Here is a 20,777-nt window from a genome sequence, read left to right as displayed (position 1 = left end):
TTTTGATTTCTAAGACATTCTAACATGCTGACCACACCACTCACATACATGTTATTCAATCATTGAATCCACACTGCTCGCGAGCGTCTGCGTGGCCAAGCGCTAAAATAGAACTCGGTTCTATTTGTGTCATTTGATGCGCTGTAAGTCCTGCCTCTTCCATCTCCTCGTTGGGTTTCAGGAGCATATTACCCACGTGCCATCTCGTCATTAGTTTTGAGAAGCATATACCCACGTGGGTGATTGAAAGATGAACTGAGGTCCACACTCCAGCCCAGTTGGTTGTGGTAATGCACCTTAAAAAGGATCGGACCCTTTCTTCAATTTTCGCCTAAAATGACATACCAAATCTAACTGCCTGTAGCTCAGGACCTGAAGCAAGAACATGCATATTCTTGATACCATTTTAAAGGAAACGCTTTGACATTTGTGGAAAAGTGAAAGGAATGTAGGAGAATAACACATTAGATCTGGTAAAAGATAATACAAAAAATATTATAAATGTTTATTTTTAAATCATCATCTTTGAAATGCAAGAGAAAGGCTAACATATGACTTAGGAATCTAGGTGAAATGTAGATTTTGGCCACTAGATCGCAGTAGTGTACGTGCAAAGTTTTAGACTGATCCATTGAACCACGGCATTTTTGTTCAAAATGTTGCATCACGACTGCCCAAATGTTCATAATTGGTTTATTCATACATTTAAGTTCATAACTGTGCACTCTCCTCAAACAATAGCATGGTGTTCTTTCACTGTAATAGCTACAGTAAATTGGACAGTGCAGTTAGCTTAAATTCTTGTTAATCTTCCTGCCCATATTAGATATGTCTATGTCCTGGGAAATGTTCTTGTTACTTACAACCTCATGCTAATTACATTAGCCTACATTAGCTCAACCGTCACGCAGGGGGAAACACCGATCCTGTAGAGGTTAAAGTTAAACCGCCATATAAAGTCCAAAGGAGGAGAAGAACCCTGGAGAGATCACTAGAAACGAACTTGGTTTAACGGTACCCTTTTATCTGTGGATTAATTGTCCTAGAGGACCTTGTGCATTTCAGGTAAAATAACAACCCAATGTTTATATCCCAGGACAAATTAGCTAGCAACAGCAAGCTAGCTAGCTATTGCCATAAATGTGTAATACTTTTCGACCTGTCCCCAAATTAATATAGTTGGTTCTGAGTTTGCTTTGATATTTCAACCTGCGTGTCCCGAGTGCGTCCGGGGTGGATTGACAAAAATCTACGTGCGGTCTGGTCAGCATGTAAGGTTTGTATCATTAACAACTAGAGTTATTTGGCAACTTTAAATCTAGCATAGCCTATAGAACCTGTTTCAAATAATCCCTTTTACACTCAACCTAGCATTCATATGCGCACTCGCATGTGAAAAATATCCTTTCAATTTTATTCAGCTAAGTTCAATTATATTCTTCTTACTATAAATTCATATAAAATAATGACACATCTTGTCTGCTAAATGAACAAGCCTGTTGCATGTGGCATAGCCAGATAACATACAATAAATAGGCCAACCCATATTCTGTTAATCTGAAATACATTTTCTTCATATCATGTTTCTTTAGACCTGCCTAAAACAAACAATGGATTTACTATGGTATATATTCAATTGATTTATTATACTTTTTAAAATGCAGATGTTCCAAAGGCACGCAGCAGCGGCTTGTACGCAGCTTGTATGTGTGGAGGTCTGGAGTTGCTAAACATGTTTATGTTCATTAACTGTCAATTACCCTTGAGACAGGCAGTCTTTCGCATGACAAAATGTCATGACCTCTATAGCCCTAGGTAGGGGTAACCCCAGCTGCAAAGAAATAGAAGACAAGAAAGAAAGAGAAGACTTGTCTTTGTGTCTTTGTGTGTGTGTGTGTGTGTGTGTGTGTGTGTGTGTGTGTGTGTGTGTGTGTGTGTGTGTGTGTGTGTGTGTGTGTGTGTTTATATATATATATGGCATTGAGAGAGTGGACAGAGAGAGCACGTGAAAAGCGAGAGGAAAGTCTCCTGGAATAGCTCAGGGAAGGCTTTGATCCCCTAGGCCCCTGTGGGGTTGCCATGACCACAGCAGATCTGACCAGCCCAGAGCATAGAAAGGTGAGGAGGAAGAACTCTACAAACCGTTCATGTCCGGAAGTAATTTAGCCATTGGCGCTCTGTAGAGTTGCTATTTCTCGACTTGTCGTGTCAATTAACTTGTAACTTGACATTCCTTAATTACTCATTATACTAACAAAGTCAGATTTAAAGTGGAACTGACAGCTTTTTAGCAACATGAAATCAGATTTTAATACGTTCATATACACCCACATTCTGGGGCTCCCGAGTGGCGCAGCGGTCTAAGGCACTGCATCACAGTGCTTGAGGTGTCACTACAGAACAACCTGGTTCTAATCCAGGCTGTATCACAACCGGCCGTGATTGGGAGTCCCATAGCGCAGCGCACAATTGGCCCAGCGTTGTTCGGGTTTGGCCGGTGTAGGCTGTCATTGTAAATAAGAATTTGTTCTTAACTGACGTGCCTAGTTAAATAAAAATAACATATGGCCATTTTCATACTCTACTTCAATCCCAAACATTCATATAAGTAATTTGTGAAAATTCTATAGCAATATAGAGAGTTATAAAGCGACTGTGCGTTTGGACAATTAATAGACACTGCACTAAATAAATCATAATAAAAACAACCGTCTTGTCCAGGACCGAACTCTACACAGCAATAGCCAATCAGAGCTACATTAGGCCTATATGAAAATAAGCCATTTTCCACACAGGCCTGCCATCATTCACTTTAAACTGGGCTGCGTGTTTACAGGCAGCAGTAACAGCGTGACTTTACACCATTAAAAAGCATTCGCCAAAAGCCACAAAATACACCTGAATGGATTTCTGCAAATATGCAAATTCCACAGGAGTCCTCTTAGATTTGGGAACTTTACAGTCTTATTGATCAAACAATGAGGTAGGCTCTCTCTGGCTCAGTTGCCTATGCACATCAACAACCAGATCAACTAATGTTAGCAAGAGTGAGATAGTGAGATGTTCACTAACAGGGATGTAAACAAATTTCTGCACAAAACTTGAGAAATTTGCTTTTTGTGTGTATGGAACATTTCTGGGATCTTTTATTTCAGCTCATGAAACATAGGACCAACACTTTACATGTTGCATTTATAGCTAACATTAGGCTCCGTGTTTTTAGCTTGCTAAATAAATGAATACATAAATAGATAAGCTATCCTATTAGCCACATTATGACTGACTTGTTATCATTGCCTATGCTAGTATGATTATATTGACATTCCCAGCCTTCGTTACATTCAACCATTTTTGTCCAAAGTATTAAAACTGAAACAATGCATCCCAATAGGCTTGAGGCAGCAAACAATGTACCAGACCAGCTGTGATTTACAACCTGATAGCATTATGTCAGTTCCACTTTAATCAACAAATACTATAGTCATTTAAAAAAAGGTTAATGATACAAGACTGTACATAGCTGACAGACTGCCTGGTGACAGGTGTGTGAATGAAGCATACAAAGCCTCTCTTAAAAATAGACAAACCAGCAGATACCTGCACTTCTGCCCACCACACCCCTTTCTCTGCTATCAAACATTACTCATTGACTCATGATACAAAGATCTGAGGGAAAATCCCCCAATAATGAACAATAGTGTCAGATGAAAGGACTGGACAACGACTACCGCCAGGTTATAAAGCATCAGCAAGCATGTCCTGAGGCTGAAGCAGAGTTCATGCAAGATAATTGTGCTGTGCAAGCTTTGGTTTCAAGAGCTGTGGAATTCCTCCTCAAAGGGCAGAAGCAATTGTTTGTGCCCCTTTGATGCACACTTCAACTATCTATACAATTTTCCACCTCAGTAGGTAAGAGCAAGAAGACCCTCCCTCTCCATAAAGACAATAGTCAGTCAATTATGACTTCCTTGCCTTTATATTTGCAGCCCAGCCTGGCTTTCCCTTGGCATTAGGTCGGTCACAGAATAACAAAAAGGCATTCAAATCACTTTGTTACGCAGATATAGCCTATTCATGGGTATTCTGTATCTCTATGCAGCAGTGGAATCAGGGGGGTAGACTCACGTTTGAGACCGAGTGTAGACAATCGTGACACGTTTCGCCATGTTATGAGTTTGGTTGGAAACGTTGCCGGGAAAACAGACAGGGCAAAGGTTTATGTGCCAGTGAATATAGCTGATATTTTCACTGCTGATATTACTCAACACCCACAAACGTCGAATTCCTGAGGGAACGCTGGAAGCAAGTTGCATAACGTTACAATAACAACCAAGTACAAGAACATGGAAAACAGTCAACACATGCCAAAGACAGAGGGAAGCACGTGTTTTCCCATATTCATCCCAGAATTGTTGCGTTCTCTACGTATATAGCGCGCAAAAGTCATTCAGAATCATTTGCAAAATACAAGCGTGCATTATCACACATGTGCATCGGTTTTGTTCCGGTTTTTTGTTCTGTAACGCAAATTACAGAAACATGTGCAGGCTGCCATGAGTATGCTGGCTATAACATGGGCTGTTTGCAATCAAAACACTCACTGAAAAAAAGAGTGAGCTAGCAAACGTTAGCAGGCTAACGACATTCTCGTTGTGCTGGTTGAAATGTGCTAATTTCAAGTGCATAACTAGCCATATAGCCTATATTTAACGTGTTGTGCAAACGAATTGAACAAAAGCTGCTAAAATGCCCTACTCGACACAGCGTTCTTACCCACATCTCAAAGTGCAGAGGATTGTGTACCTTCACCGAGTGTTGGTGCTTATATTTCCCTCCCGTTGATCTAACCAGAGCGCCCTTGCGTTCAGGTAGACGGTCTGATTGTTGTAGAAGCCTACCTACGCCACTAAGGTAGCAAGCTCTCTTCTCGCTACGAACGAAATAAATCGTGCCCACAAGAGGAAACCTCTGACCGTAAACATTTGCTCATGGCGCTCCCAGATGAAAAACGCATGTCTGCCTGGCCTGCTTTCTCCCATACAATTGTATTGCCCCTGTTCAGCGAAGTGAACACACACCGTTGATCAACAGATTGCTGTTAGTAGACTGATCTCTAGTGATCAACAGGCGCCATCTACAGGAGGAAAAGACAACCAACATGTATTTTATCCTCTGCTGCTTTTAACACAATATTGTAGGCTATACGAACAAATCCACCATGTCGCTTGAGGTCACATCATTACATTTTCCCTTCATTACAATTCATGTTAACACATTTTTTTCAATGCCATTGTCAACTTAAAGCCCAATCTGGCTTTTACTGGCATCAACCACTACTAACTCAACTTCAGCAGAGCATTCTGGCAGACATATTACTTGACTATCCGTTTTTGGAAACAAAACAATGCCGATTATAAATAGGTCTACTGTAGGATATATTTGAATAGGTAGACCTAGCCAAATTGAATTGATCAAAACCTGAAACTAAGATGGCCACTTGATATCTACAAAATGACAGAAAAGCATCTCATAGCCTAAGCTTTTAATTACAAATCAAACCATTGGGTAGGCTATTCACACATACCTTGCAGGCGAAACCATCTCACAGGTGATACCTGGATGAGTGTAGCCAATAACGTGCAAATAAATTACCTGGGATAAAGTAACATATTGTTAAGCCATTCATTAGCTTGATATGCTGGACCAGCTTGCTGGGTATAAAACAAAACTTAACCTACACAGCACAGGATGCATAAACCCCCTGCAACCCTGCGCCTCAGAGCTCATGACAGGTGCAGACATGTACTGTAGATAAAGAATCAGTTTACCTGGTCATGACTTGATCTTGCTCCCTCCACAGAATTTATCTTCAGTCAATCTCTCGCTGGTCAATTCTCTGGTGAAAATGATAGGAAGCCCTTTACTCAGCCTTCTTGTTGGGACGGTTTACAGAAGGTCATTAAGGAAAGGACAAGAAAAACGCTTATTATAACAGACCATCATTTTCTTCTCATGTAATCTAAACCAATTTGCCACCGCAGCCGCTATCTTGGATAGTCAGATGGGCGTTACATGCCTATACCGGCGGCAATTTTGAACTAGGCAGTTTAACAACTGCTAAAACATATCAACGCTGAGAAAACCTCCAATGAAGAATTTCTCAATGGATAATCGTGAGGACGAAACGGTTGGGGTAATAGGGGGTAACTAGCCCACACTAAGAACAATATCTAATTGCTGACACAAAAAAAGCAATGTTTGGAGAAAAATTGGTATGTGGATAAAGGTCATGTAAATAAATGGCTACAGTATTTTAGTTATTTCATGAAATGTTGTTTATAGAAAAGGGGCGGTTTAAAGAAAAATAGCCCCACCCCTTTTTTTCTTTAGTAAGTAATCCTTAAAAGCTAAGTCTAGTTGTCTTATTTTATTATTTAAATAAAATATGGGGGGGAAATGGTGTTGCACTTGTCACCATTAATATCCGGACTATGAGGAGATTTGATGTAAAGTCCCCTTTATTTTTTTTACTCATCTGCACATACATTTTCTTGTTCGATGTTTGTTGTTCCTTTCCCATACAATCCATTATGTACACTTGCACTAAATAGTATTTGAATAATGCAAGATTTTAGATCCCAGCAGTCTTTAAAATGACATTCAGGAGCAAAAGGTTTTCAATAGTTTTTAATTATTTAAAAACAATATTCATTGGAATATAATATTGGAATGGAATATAACATTTAATAACAATAACTTAACTAATTAATTCAGTGTAACATTGATGTGGCAACTCTTATGCTCTGCTATTGCACAATTCTAACTTGTACATAGGTAACAAATAAAGCTATCCCAAGTAAAATTGGAGCACAACTCAAGTTAGCATAAACTAGCGCTAACTGGCCTAGTCATTGTCTAAATGACAGGTAGAAACCCATTCATAACCATAAAGGGGCCAGTTACCCTCGAGTTTCCCTCAACACACTCATCCAACATATTACTACTTTCGTAAAAATTCATAAAAAATGTTCTCTCTAAACAAATGGATTATTTATCTTAAGGCTTTCCTACTTGTATATATATATAAAAAAAATCTAGATCTAACTTCATTGGAATATATCTACAACTTTTTCTAAATTGAAATAAATTAGATCAACTTACCACACGCGTTGTGTTGAAATATCTCCAAAAGTTGTGATGACACAGGACATTTTTGGTTGAGCAAGAGTAGTGTCAGCCAGGGAAAGTGTTGGGGAAATTATTTGGCAATAGCTTGTGGTCTTAATGTGAATTACGGGGGGGGCTAGTTACCCCCTGAGGGCTAGTTACCCCCTAGTACTATATTATTGACACAACTCTTGCATCGCTTGTTTAGACTGTCCATTATTGGTTCCTTCTTAAACCGGTCTATTTTTTGTCATCTAAAGTATTGATCCTGACATTTAGGCTTTATTAGCTCGAGGGGTCCAGTTTTAGCCACAGTTATGTGTAGGCTAAAACACATGCGTAATTGCTGGTTTTGTACCGAGGTAAAATGTGTTTTATATTGGACATTCGGTGGATATTCGGTTTTCTCTCTCAATAGCTATTTAACTAAGTATGTCATGCCTATGAAGGATGCTATATTCTGAATCAGGGGTGGATGGAGAAAAATCCACGCTTTTTGTTGTTGTGTGTGTATATATATATATTTTTTTGTGTGAGTTTCAATCTTCAATAGCTCTTCAATAGCATGCCATGACTATGATAGTTATATATTCTGAATCAGGGGAGGATGGAGAATTTTTGTTGTTTTTGTTCCATAACATTTTTCATTGCATTTTTTTTGGGGGGGGGGGGGGTAATTTCCTCCATCTTCCCCTGATTCAGAATATATCATTGTTCTAATCATGGCATGTTTTGTGTAAGAGCTACTGACTGAATAGTCACAGATTTTTCAATATACGGTGCATTCGGAAATCTATTATTATTATTAGTAGGAGTATTTCTTTTTAAGGTGTGAATTGTTCTCCATTCACCCCTGTTTCAGAATATACCATACTCATAGTCATGGCATGCTTGGTTCAAAAGCTATTGACTGAATAGTCACAGAATTTCCAATATACAGTGCATTCGGAAAGTATTCGTACTGCTTCATCTTTTCCGTATTGTGTTACATTACAGCCTTATTCTAAAATTGATTAAATGTGTTTTTCTCATCAATCTACACATATTACCCCATAATGACAAAGCAAAAACAGGTTTTTAGAATTTTTTGCACATTTCTTTTTCTTTCATAAATAAAAACAGAAATAAAAACAGAAATATCTTATTTACAGTACATAGGTATCCAGACCCCAGTACATAGGTATCCAAAATCACTGTGGTGCCGATGCCTAAGTAGATCGGCTGGCTATACAGTGCATTCAGAAATTATTGGGACCCCTTCCCTTTTTCCACATTTTGTTACATTACAGCCTTATTCTAAAATGGATAAAATACAAATTCTCATCAATCTACACACAATACCCCTTAATAATGACAAAGCGAAAACAGGTTTTTCAGAATGTTTGCAAATTTATTAAACAAATATAAAAAGTAATACCTTTACATAAGTATTCAGACCCTTTGCTATGAGACTCGAAATTGAGCTCCGGTGCATCCTGTTTCCATTGATCAGCCTTGAGATGTTTCTACAACTTGATTTGAGTCCACCTGTGGTAAATTCAATTGATTGGACATGATTTGGAAAGGCACACACCTGTCTAAATGAGGTCCCACACTTAACAGTGCATGTCAGAGCAAAAACCAAGCCATGAGGTCGAAGGAATTGTCCGTAGAGCTCTGAGATAGAATTGTGTCGAGGCAAAGATCTGGGGAAGGGTAGCAAAAAAATTCTGCCGCATTGAAGGTCTCCAAGATACAGTGGCCTCCATCATTCTTAATTGGAAGAAGTTTGGACCACCAAGACTTCCTAGAGTTTGCCGCCCGGCCAAACTGAGCAATTGGGGGAGAAGGGCTTTGGTGAGGAAGGTAACCAAGAACCCAATGGTCACTCTGACAGAGCTCCAGCGTTCCTCTGTGGAGATGGGAGAACCTTCCAGAAGGACAACCATCTCTGCAACACTCCACCAATCAGGCCTTTATGGTAAAGTGGCCAGACAGAAGCCACTCCTCAGTAAAAGGCACATGACAGCCCACTCAGGAAACAAGATTCTCTGATCTGATGAAAACAACTCTTTGGCCTGAATGAGCGTAACGTCTGGAGGAAACCTGGCACCATCCCTACAGTGAAGCATGGTGGTGGCAGCATCATGCTGTGGGGATATTTTTCAGCAGCAGGGACTGGAAGACTAGTCAGGATCGAGGGATAGATGAACAGAGCAAAGTACAGAGAGATCCTTGGTGAAAACCTGCTCCAGAGCGCTTAGGTCCTCCGCCTGGGGGCGAAGGTTCACCTTCCAACAGGACAACAGACAAAACAACGCAGGAGTGGTTTCGGGACAAGTCTCTGAATGTCCTTGTGGCCCAGCCAGAGCCCGGACTTGAACATCTCTGGAGAGACCTGAAAATAGCTGTGCAGCAACGCTCCCCATCCAACCTGACAGAGCTTGAGAGGATCTGCGGAGAATCATGGGAGAAACTCCCCAAATACAGGTGGGAAAATCAGATTTTAGGCTCAGCAGCTACCTCGGAACAGCCCTTTGTGTGCATGGCAATGTTTCAAACTTTTGCAGGTCTTTGCACCTTTTCTAAATATGCAAAATTGAGGGGTACGTGTATTGACAGCTCCTGCAGATATTGGTCCATAGCCTACACTTTATCTGACATGGTAAATAAACGGTACATGTTGCCATAACACATTATTCAATAGGCCTGCAAATCCAAACAATTGTTACAATCTTAAAGTAAATACCTTCAAGTAAATACCCTGTTATTAATGTAGCTGAGTAGGCTGTTGATTTATACGTTTATAATTTGTCTTTGATAGGATATAAGCCATGGTAGTGTCTTCCGACTGTCTGCGACTCGAGAGACCAGGTAAATGGTGGCCTAACCACAGTGCGTAAATGTTTAGCAAAAGAGGGCGCGCGGGCATTGGCATTTGAACGCGCTTGTTTGTGCCAATTGTGGGTCTATAATGCATTAGATCCATACACCAGGCTGTATCACACCCAGCTGTGATTTGGAGTACCATAGGGCAGCGCACAAGTGGGCCAGCGTCATTGTAAATAAGAATTTGTTCTTAACTGACTTGCCTAGTTAAATAAAGGTAAAAAACATGTATTTTTAAATAGATTGAAATATCTTCAAGTTCACCCCCAATCATTGTAAGTCCAAATGTTTTTTATTTTAATCTAATTCCTAACAACTAGAAGCATCTATGTGAATGTTATGGGGAAATTATTGGAGTTTACAGTTCAGCATCAGATTTAGTTTAGTTTATTCATTTGACCATAATTTCTTTCTTTTTTAAACAAGCACGAGGATAACACAAAGTCTGGGACTTATTTCCTTTGTGGTCCTCTTGATCATTCATTCATCCGTCCAACACACTGCATTAAAGACTTGATGCAAAATATTAACTCTTGAAAGCCACAAACTCATAGCATAGTTGTGTTGTAAATGCTGACATTTTTCACCAAGACTGAGAACGTTTTTTTTACGCATGATTGCAGCATCAACGCATTTAGCTCCATCGCCATGCCGTCTTTGCCTTTACCGTGAAGACAACATTCTCCGTTAGACATATTTTCAGTTTTACTTAGGTAATTTCCATTAATCTCTTATGTTTAAGCCTAAAACATTTTATTGTAATTTCATCAAACTCCTTTGGCGATTTCCGGACATATGTTCAGACTGACATGTTCAGCAATGAAAGCATTGTCATGCACACTCAGAGTTTCCATGAGCTTGGTGGTCTAGAAACCACAATGGTAAACAGGTAGTTTGTGTAGGCGCCGCGACAAGCAATTTTTCCTCGCTGGGTTGCAACATCCCTTGCGCCCTTTGTGGTTAGATCAAGGCAAGCAACGTTAGAAATAAATGGCAGGAGTTTACGAACATAAGCATAAACACGGCTGAATATAATGTCACTCCGGCCATTCGATCTGTATGTAGCTCTTCGTTTTTTTGAATGATAGGCAAGGCCTATTCAATACAATGTTGTTTTTCCCCACTTGAATATGAACTATAGCCGATTTAGTGTGTTCAAATTAAACATTGCAACTGTTGTTTTGTTATATAAGACAAAAATAAGCATTATGAAGCACGTAACTGTCTGTATTTGAATGTAGGCTATGTAATGTTTCTCTTAAACTTTTTTTGTTCTACTTTTTTCTCTATTCCCGTCTGGAAATAAAACAGCCTGTAATGCAAGTTTGTAAATTGGATTTGGCTTGGAATCATCATTAGTTGCATGCAGAGCCATGAATAAAGCTAATTATATTAAGTTCAGATAATTAGGCAATGTTAACAATTATAATAACTATATTATTATTATGTAACAATACTATATAGGCATACAGGCCTATACTAACGTTTTTAGTGATGCACTAACGTTTTTAGTGATGCATTGTTTAAAAACGAGGATCATTGATAAGATAAAATATAATGATGATGAAATAGCCTAATATTAATATTGAATTAAGACCATATCAAATAAAATTCACAAAAGGTAGTTCCCGGCCTGTACTACTTTACAGAAAACTAGGCCTATAATATGTTCTTAGAGTGAGAAAAAAAGGTAGGTCGGTGCAATCTTCTCAATCTTCTCGCATTCATTCGAAAAACATGTTTTGTTGTTGTCTTTGCTGCAATCTGACCTATCTTTTCTTGCTCACAGTTTGAGTTATAACGCAGGACTTTTCACGTGTTCATTTCCGGTGAGATGTTGTCACGGTGGTCTCGCTGTTTGAGATGTAGGCTAGGACTAGGGGCAAGACATCTTCATCTCGTAAAGGTTGCTCAACGGACTCAAAGTGATGATGCCCTTCAAATTTAGTGAACCTAAAATGCCAGGCCCCCTGCTACTTCTGCTGTGCTGGAGCTATGTCTTGAAAGGCAAGTATGACACTATATTCTGCACACGTTGACAATGTGTCGATAATTAATGTAGAAAAGGTACATTCAGCTAGGCTAACGCTAACTCATGATGACAGTGAGGACTTTAGACTGTTTCATCATTACTCTGAATAGGCCTACATTCATTTATTTCAAGAAATATCCACAGTATTCTAGTCGGCCTAGGTTATAACATTTTCATGAACTTACTTACCTGTATGTGAGATGAAACAGTGATCTGAAATACAGTATGTCATTAAATCTATAACCTGTTTATAATGTAGTTTTGTTCATGTTATAATCAAGCAATTTCAACATAATTAACATATTAGGTTAGACAAAGCAGGCCTATAAGATTCAATTTCGAAATATTTTTACAAGTGGACAGTGATTTAAGCTTTTTTTCTGTTCAGCATCCATGCTTGGTATATTCATGAAAAAAAGTTAACAAAGTTATGAAAACGCACCAAACATGCTAAACAGTAATTAGATTAAATATATGTTATATTCTTGTTATTCCTAATTCTGTTTTTAGCTACACACACATCAGTTATAACCCAGACACCTGGAGTGGTGATGGTGAACGCTGGTGATACAGTGACCTTGAAATGCCATTTGAGTGAGATTATCACCTACTGCTTCTCTGTGAGTTGGATGAAAGTGGACCCCAGGACTGGAACACACAGCATGAGTACAGACTTAAAGGTTGATAACATTTCAAAGGACCAGGAACAGGACAACCTATGTTCTGTTACATTCACCAATGCAAAAGTGAGCGACTCTGGCATGTACTACTGTTCGGCTGTTCACTCCAAAATGGTGTACTCTGGCAATGGTTCTAAGGTTATTGTTTTGACAGGTAATTTAATGTCTTGTATGTTCATATTTATTTACAAAGTTTACTAAACTAGAAAAAGATATTGTGCTAAAAAACTAAAATGTATATAATGATATAAACCTTTAAAAAATAAACACAAAACGGAATGTTAAATCTAAATTAAACAATATATATATAGTAGCAGACAAAAGTTTAGACACCTACTCTTTCCAGGGTTTTTCTTTATTTTGTGAAGATATCAAAACTATGAAGTAACACCTATGGAATCATGTATTAACCAAAAAAGTGTTAAACAAATCAAAATATATATTTGAGATTCTTCAAAGTAGCCACCCTTTGCCTTGATGACAGCTTTGCACACTCTTGGCATTCTCTCAGCCAGCTTAATGAGGTAGTCACCTGGAATGCACTTCAATTAACAGGTGTGCCTTGTTAAAAGTTTATTTGTGGAATTTCTTTCCTTTATGCGTTTGAGCCAATCAGTTGTCTTGAGACAAGGTAGGGGTGATATACAGAAGATAGCCCTATTTGGTAAAAGACCAAGTCCATATTATGGCAAGAACAGCTCAAATAAGCAAACAGAAACGATACACCATTACATTAAGACATGAAGAACTTTGAAAGTTTCTTCAAGTGCAGTCACAAAAACCATCAAGCGCTATGATGAAACTGGCTGTCATGAGGACCGCCACAGGAAAGGAAGACCCAGAGTTACCTCTGCTGCAGAGGATAAGTTCATTAGAGTTAACTGCACCTTAGATTGCAGCCCAAATAAATGCTTTGCAGAGTTCAAGGAACAGACCCATCTCAACATCAATTGTTCAGAGGAGACTGCATGAATCAGCGATACGCCATCCCATCTGGTTAGCGTCATTTGTTTTTCAACAGGACAATGACCCAAAACACACCTCTCGGCTGTGTAAGTGCAATTTGACCAAGAAGGAGAGGGATGGTGCTGTATCAGATGACCTGGCCTCCACAATCACCTGCCCTCAACCCAATTGAGATGGTTTGGGATGAGTTGGACCGCAGAGTGAAGGAAAAGCAGCCAACAAGTGCTCAGCATGTGTGGGAACTCCTTCAAGACTGTTTGAAAAGCATTCCTCATGAAACTAGTTGAGAGATGCCAAGAGTGTACAAAGCTGTCATCAAGGCAAAGGGTGGCTACTTTGAAGAATTTCAAATATAAAATATATTTTGATTTGTTTAACACTTTTTTGGTTACTACTTGATTCCATATGTGTAATTTCACAGTTGATTTCTTCTCTATTATTATAGATGTAGAAGGAAAAAAGAAAGAAAGAAAAACACTTGAATGAGTAGCTGTGTCCAAACTTTTGATTGATGCTATATACACTGCTCAAAAAAATAAAGGGAACACTAAAATAACACATCCTAGATCTGAATGAATGAAATATTCTTATTAAATACTTTTTTCATTACATAGTTGAATGTGCTGACAACAAAATCACACAAAAATTATCAATGGAAATCAAATTTATCAACCCATGGAGGTCTGGATTTGGAGTCACACTCAAAATTAAAGTGGAAAACCACACTACAGGCTGATCCAACTTTGATGTAATGTCCTTAAAACAAGTCAAAATGAGGCTCAGTAGTGTGTGTGGCCTCCACGTGCCTGTATGACCTCCCTACAACGCCTGGGCTTGCTCCTGATGAGGTGGCGGATGGTCTCCTGAGGCATCTCCTCCCAGACCTGGACTAAAGCATACACCAACTCCTGGACAGTCTGTGGTGCAACGTGGGGTTGGTGGATGGAGCGAGACATGATGTTCCAGATGTGCACAATTGGATTCAGGTCTGGGGAACGGGCGGGCCAGTCCATAGCATCAATGCCTTCCTCTTGCAGGAACTGCTGACACACTCCAGCCACATGAGGTCTAGCATTGACTTGCATTAGGAGGAACCCAGGGCCAACCACACCAGCATATGGTCTCACAAGGGGTCTGAGGATCTCATCTCGGTACCTAATGGCAGTCAGGCTACCTCTGGCGAGCACATGGAGGGCTGTGCGGCCCCCCAAAGAAATGCCACCCCACACCATGACTGACCCACCACCAAACCGGTCATGCTGGAGGATGTTGCAGGCAGCAGAACGTTCTCCACGGCGTCTCCAGACTCTGTCACGTCTGCCACGTGCTCAGTGTGAACCTGCTTTCATCTGTGAAGAGCACAGGGCGCCAGTGGCGAATTTGCCAATCTTGGTGTTCTCTGGCAAATGCGTTCTCTGGCAAACCCCCACCTGTGGACGTCGGGCCCTCATACCACCCTCATGGAGTCTGTTTCTGACCGTTTGAGCAGACACATGCACATTTGTGGCCTGCTGGAGGTCATTTTGCAGGGGTCTGGCAGTGCTCCTCCTTGCACAAAGGCGGAGGTAGCGGTCCTGCTGCTGGGTTGTTGCCCTCCTACGGCCTCCTCCACGTCTCCTGATGTACTGGCCTGTCTCCTGGTAGCGCCTCCATGCTCTGGACACTACGCTGACAGACACAGCAAACCTTCTTACCACAGCTTGCATTGATGTGCCATCCTGGATGAGCTGCACTACCTGAGCCACTTGTGTGGGTTGTAGACTCCGTCTCATGCTACCACTAGAGTGAAAGCACCGCCAGCATTCAAAAGTGACCAAACATCAGCCAGGAAGCATAGGAACTGAGAAGTGGTCTGTGGTCACCACCTGCAGAACCACTCCTTTATTGGGGGTGTCTTGCTAATTGCCTATAATTTCCACCTGTTGTCTATTCCATTTGCACAACAGCATGTGAAATTTATTGTCAATCAGTGTTGCTTCCTAAGTGGACAATTTGATTTCACAGAAGTGTGATTGACTTGGAGTTACATCGTGTTGTTTAAGTGTTCCCTTTATTTTTTTGAGCAGTGTATATCAGTTTTTCACCATTCTTGACATTTAATCCAAGTAAAAATTCCCTGTCTTAGGTCAATTAGGGTCACCACTTTATTTTAAGAATGTGAAATGTCAGAATAATAGTTGAAAATTATTTATTTCAGCTTTTATTTCTTTCATCACATTCCCAGTGGGTCAGAAGTTTACATACACTCAATTAGTATTTGGTAGTATTGCCTTTAAATTGTTTAACGTTTCGGGTAGCCTGCCACAAGCTTCCCACAATAAGTTGGGTTAATTTTGGCCCATTCCTCCTGACAGAGCTGGTGTAACTGAGTCAGGTTTGTAGGCCTCTTTGCTTGCACACGCTTTTTCAGTTCTGCTCACAAATGTTCTATAGGGTTGAGGTCAGGGCTTTGTGATGGCCACTCCAATACTTTAACTTTATTGTCCTTGTGCCATTTTGCCACAATTTTGGAAATATGTTTGATGTCATTGTCCATTTGGAAGACCCATTTGCGACCACGCTTTAACTTCCTGACTGATGTCTTGATGATGTCAATATATCCACATAATTTTCCTACCTCATGATGCCATCTATTTTGTGAAGTGCACCAGTCCCTCCTGCAGCAAAGCACCCCCAAAACATGATGCTGCCACCCCCGTGCTTCACGGTTGGGATGGTGTTCTTCGGGCTTGCAAGCCTCCCCCTTGTCCTCCAAACATAACGATGGTCATTCTGGCCAAACAGTTCTATTTTTGTTTCATCAGACCAAAGGACATTTCTCCAAAAAGTACGATCTTTGTCCCCATGTGCAGTTGCAAACCGTAGTGTGGCTTTTTTATGGAGGTTTTGGAGCAGTTGCTTCTTCCTTGCTGAGCGGCCTTTCAGGTTATGTCGATATAGGACTCATTTTACAGTGGATGTAGATACTTTTGTACCTGTTTCCTCCAGCATCTTCACAAGGTCCTTTGCTGTTGTTCTGGGATTGATTTGCACTTTTCGCACCAAAGTACGTTCATCTCTAGGAGACAGAACGCAACTCCTTTCTGAGCGATATGACGGCTGTGTGGTCCCATGGTGTTTATACTTGCGTACTATTGTTTGTTTCTGATGAACGTGGTACCTTCAGGCATTTGGAAATTGCCCAAGGATGAACCAGATTCCTGGAGGTCTTGACTGATTTTCTTTAGATTCTCCCAGGATATCAAGCAAAGAGGCACTGAGTTTGAAGGTAGGCCTTGAAATACATCCACAGGTACACCTCCAATTGACTCAAATGATGTCAATTAGCCTATCAGAAGCTTCTAAAGCCATGACATCACTTTCTGGAATTTTCCAAGCTGTTTAAAGGCACAGTCAATTTAGTGTATGTAAACTTCTGACCCACTGGAATTGTGATTAAGTGAAATAATCTGTCTGTAAACAATTGTTGGAAATATTACTTGTGTCATGCACAAAGTATGAACACAACAAATGTGTTGTTTTTGAAAGAAAACCACTTTTCTGTCCTTTAAAATAACATCAAATTGATCAGAAATACAGTGTAGACACGTCAACAGTGAAGAGGCGTCTCCGGGGATGCTAGCCTTCTAGGCAGAGTTCCTCTGTCCAGAGTCTGTGTTTTTTTGCCCATCTTAACTTTTATTTTTATTGGCCAGTCTGAGATATGGCTTTTTCTTTGCAACTCTGCCTAGAAGGCCAACATCCCTGAGTTGCCTCTTCACTGTTGACGTTGAGACTGGTGTTTTGCGGGTACTATTTAATGAAGCTGCCAATTGAGGAGTTGTGAGTTGTCTGTTTCTCAAACTAGATACTCTAATGTACTTGTCCTCTTGATCAGTTGTGCACCGGGGCCTCCCACTCCTGTTTCTATTCTGGTTAGCGCCAGTTTGCGCTGTTCTGTGAAGGGACTAATACACAGCGTTATACGAAATCTTCAGTTTCTTGGCAATTTCTCACGTGGAACAGCCTTCATTTCTCAGAACAAGAATAGACTGACGAGTTTCAGAAGGAAGTACTTTGTTTCTGGGCATTTTGAGCCTGTAATCAAACCCACAAATGCTGATGCTCTAGATACTCAACTAGTCTAAAGAAGGCCAATTTTTTTTCTTCTTCTTTTCTTTCTACAACAGTTTTCAACTGTGCTAACATAATTGCAAAAGTGTTTTCTGATGATCAATTAGCCTTTTTAAAATGATAAACTTGTATTAGCTAACACAACGTGCCATTGGAACACAGGAGTGATGGTTGCTGATTGTGGGCCTCTGTACGCCATGTAGATATTCCATTTAAAAAATCAGCCCTTTCCAGCTACAAAAGTCATTTACAACATTAACAATGTCTACACTGTATTTCTGATCAATTTGATGTTATTTTAATGGACTAAACATGTGCTTTTCTTTTAAAAAACAAGACATTTCGAAGTGACCCCAAACTTTTGAACTGTAGTGTACTGTATGTTCTTTGATAATAAATCCCGTCATAGTTTTATTTTAAATAACCAGTTTACCAGGAGGAAAACCAAGTTGGTAATTCTTAATAATGTAATCATTTAAAATGATGACCATTTTGTCCTTAGAGAGAGAAAGGGTAGGGAACAGCACTAAAGCCCCAACCATCCAAATCGTCTCTTCGCCAGAGGGTGACAGCTCCTTCATCCCTCTGCTGTGTTTGGTGTTGGAAGTGGTCCCGTCTCAGGTCCGTGTGTTCTGGCTCATAGACGGGAGAGAAGAGAGTGGACTCACTGACTCCACCTGGACAGACAACAGTGAATCAGCCACAGAGTTCACTAGGAACCAGATTCTTGTCCAGGCAGAGGAGTGGAACAGACGAGCAGAGTTTACATGTGTGGTGGAGTTTGAGGGGAAAAATCTCACCAAAACACTGCTGCAACACAATGGTAATTGCATGAGACCCAGATTTACTAAGCTTTTGCACCTGTTCTTTCAGTAAGGGATTTAGCACTGAAAACAAAGATGAAACTATCTTTATTTAAACTTCTTTGTCTTTATTTTCACCATAGATTCCAATGCCATGTGCACAATGCTGATGTATGGGGCCTCTGCAGCTGCTCTCCTCACCATAATAGTTGCTGTCACTACTGCTGTGTGTCTGCACCGGGGTGAGATCAAATCAATGAATAATGGGCCAATACTGTATGAAACAAACACCAAATGATCTTGCGCAAGACAATTTATACCATAGTACTCAGCAAAGGATGTTATGACCATTGTAATTTAGGGGACACACGCCCCATCAATTGGATACATTTGAAGGATATAAATGTACAAAGTGTAGTTTTTTTTATAACTTACTAGTGCCCACTGAAAAACACTAAGGGCATGTTGTGATGCCTATGGTCATGGGTAGTCATGTAGGTAAGCCAGTTCAGTGGTCAGACCTATATGGGTCAAGTTTTTTTGTTTTGTTACACCATAGAATACGTGGCTAAACATGGGAGAAATATTTTATTCCACTAGGCCATTTTCTGAGCAAATGGAATAAAAACGGATTTCGTAGGCCTGTATTTTCTCTTGCACAGGAACGTTGAGAATTAAAATCTGTTGATAATTCTTGCCGTTGTTCCTCTTTCCCCTCTTTCACACAAGTCAGGCTCTCTGTAGCGGTTACAGTGACCTTTATGGCAAGTGTCTGCTACATTTAGACCGTTCTTTTGCAGTCTGCTCCACCTGCTTTTGAGATCAGAGAGTCAATATTAACAAATGGCCATGGACAAAGAACATTATCACTGAATCATGAGGCTTTCTTCAACCTGGATATTAAATGTGTTATTTTTTATTGTTTTTTCCTATAGGGCATCCTGTGGTTATCGATGCAGATACAAGGTTTGTGTCTGACATTCAATCCAAAATTGGATTATAGAAAAGCCTGTGACTGCTTGAGTGTGAAATCCTCTGTTTTAATTTCAGACAAAGAGGCACAGACACTGAGAACAGACAGGATCAATCTGGTAATTATTATCCTTTTTTTCAATTTTAGGATTGATAAAATACAACAGCCGACTACTTTAGAAGGATTTCAAGATGGCTTTTATCAACTTGGAGGTATTTAGTGGCGGAAATGTTTTAGCGTTTTCATGATCTTTTGAACTATTCAGTTGAAATAGATTGAATGAATGAGCTTTAATTAAATATGATTTGTTCCCCAAATTGCTCAAAATAAATGATAGAGAAACACATTGTGTACCATTGTAGCACTTTGAGACACCCTTAGTTTTCACAGCGTCTCTTGATGGAGTATGCAGGGTTGGTTGATTCCAAGTCTTTTTGAAGTAGTTTGTCGGTGGATGTCATGGTTGCATTGGTGTTTATGTTCTGAGTTTTGACGTTTGCAGGGAGACGCGGAGAAGCAAGAAGGGCAGTTAGATCATCGTTCTCGGTAAGTAGCTTGTATTTGGGTTCAACTATCATTTTTGGTCGTGCTAAAAAAAATCTGTTGCATGATTTTATAATCCATTGCCTAGCTATCAGATTTTCTCACATAGTAAAGGTGGTGGAACTCATTTTTCATCTCCATTTCGGCCCAATTTAACTCTTGGGGGCCGGTTTACTGGGAATAGATTAAGCCAATAGTCCTTGACTAAAAAAACATGTTATATGGACATTTTCCATTGAACATGGTTTTTAGTTCATATTTTAATATTTTTTCAGGAAACGGCCCCATAGTGTATTCATGTTGAAAAAACACGAATGCTATGATCCGAACATACTGCTCTGAAATGTCTCGTACTGGTGTATTACTTGTTAAGTATAGTGTAATTACAGTACTTATAGGTGATATACCTGGTTGTGTAAATACACATTGACATTTGTACATGGATTATATTTGTATACAAACTCAAATGAATTGAGGCTAAACCTACCTTCACCCCTAGAATGATTGTTTTAGATTACTCCGTTATCTCAATTGTGAATGTATTGATTGACTGACGTAATATCACTTCTATAGTATGAATACTCACATATGAGAGCCTGGTTTACATTTGCAGTATTGCTGCCCCAATTCAG

General features: G+C 39.9%; 2 protein-coding genes across 2 annotated transcripts in view; one reads left to right on the top strand and one right to left on the bottom strand.

Moving 5' to 3' along the window:
- The window catches only part of LOC120027474 (semaphorin-4A-like), a 47,126-nt gene extending 42,088 nt beyond the window's left edge, over window positions 1-5,038 (bottom strand). Inside the window, exon 1 of the mRNA XM_038972420.1 lies at window positions 4,774-5,038. The gene's annotated coding sequence lies outside the window, so the exon portion shown is untranslated. The remainder of the gene's footprint in view (window positions 1-4,773) is intronic.
- A 7,552-nt stretch (window positions 5,039-12,590) lies between these two features.
- Window positions 12,591-18,702, top strand: LOC120026820 (immunoglobulin kappa light chain-like). Its single transcript, XM_038971534.1, has 2 exons — window positions 12,591-12,901; window positions 18,329-18,702. Exons 1-2 carry the CDS (start codon window positions 12,619-12,621, stop codon window positions 18,700-18,702), a joined length of 657 nt encoding a protein of 218 aa, XP_038827462.1. The 5' UTR covers window positions 12,591-12,618.
- Window positions 18,703-20,777: the final 2,075 nt, after the last annotated feature.

This window comes from Salvelinus namaycush, chromosome 32 (assembly GCF_016432855.1).
Source record: "Salvelinus namaycush isolate Seneca chromosome 32, SaNama_1.0, whole genome shotgun sequence".
NCBI classification, from domain to species: domain Eukaryota; kingdom Metazoa; phylum Chordata; class Actinopteri; order Salmoniformes; family Salmonidae; genus Salvelinus; species Salvelinus namaycush.
The sequence above is the reverse complement of the archived record's forward strand: the minus strand, read 5'-3'. Positions and strand labels throughout refer to the sequence as shown.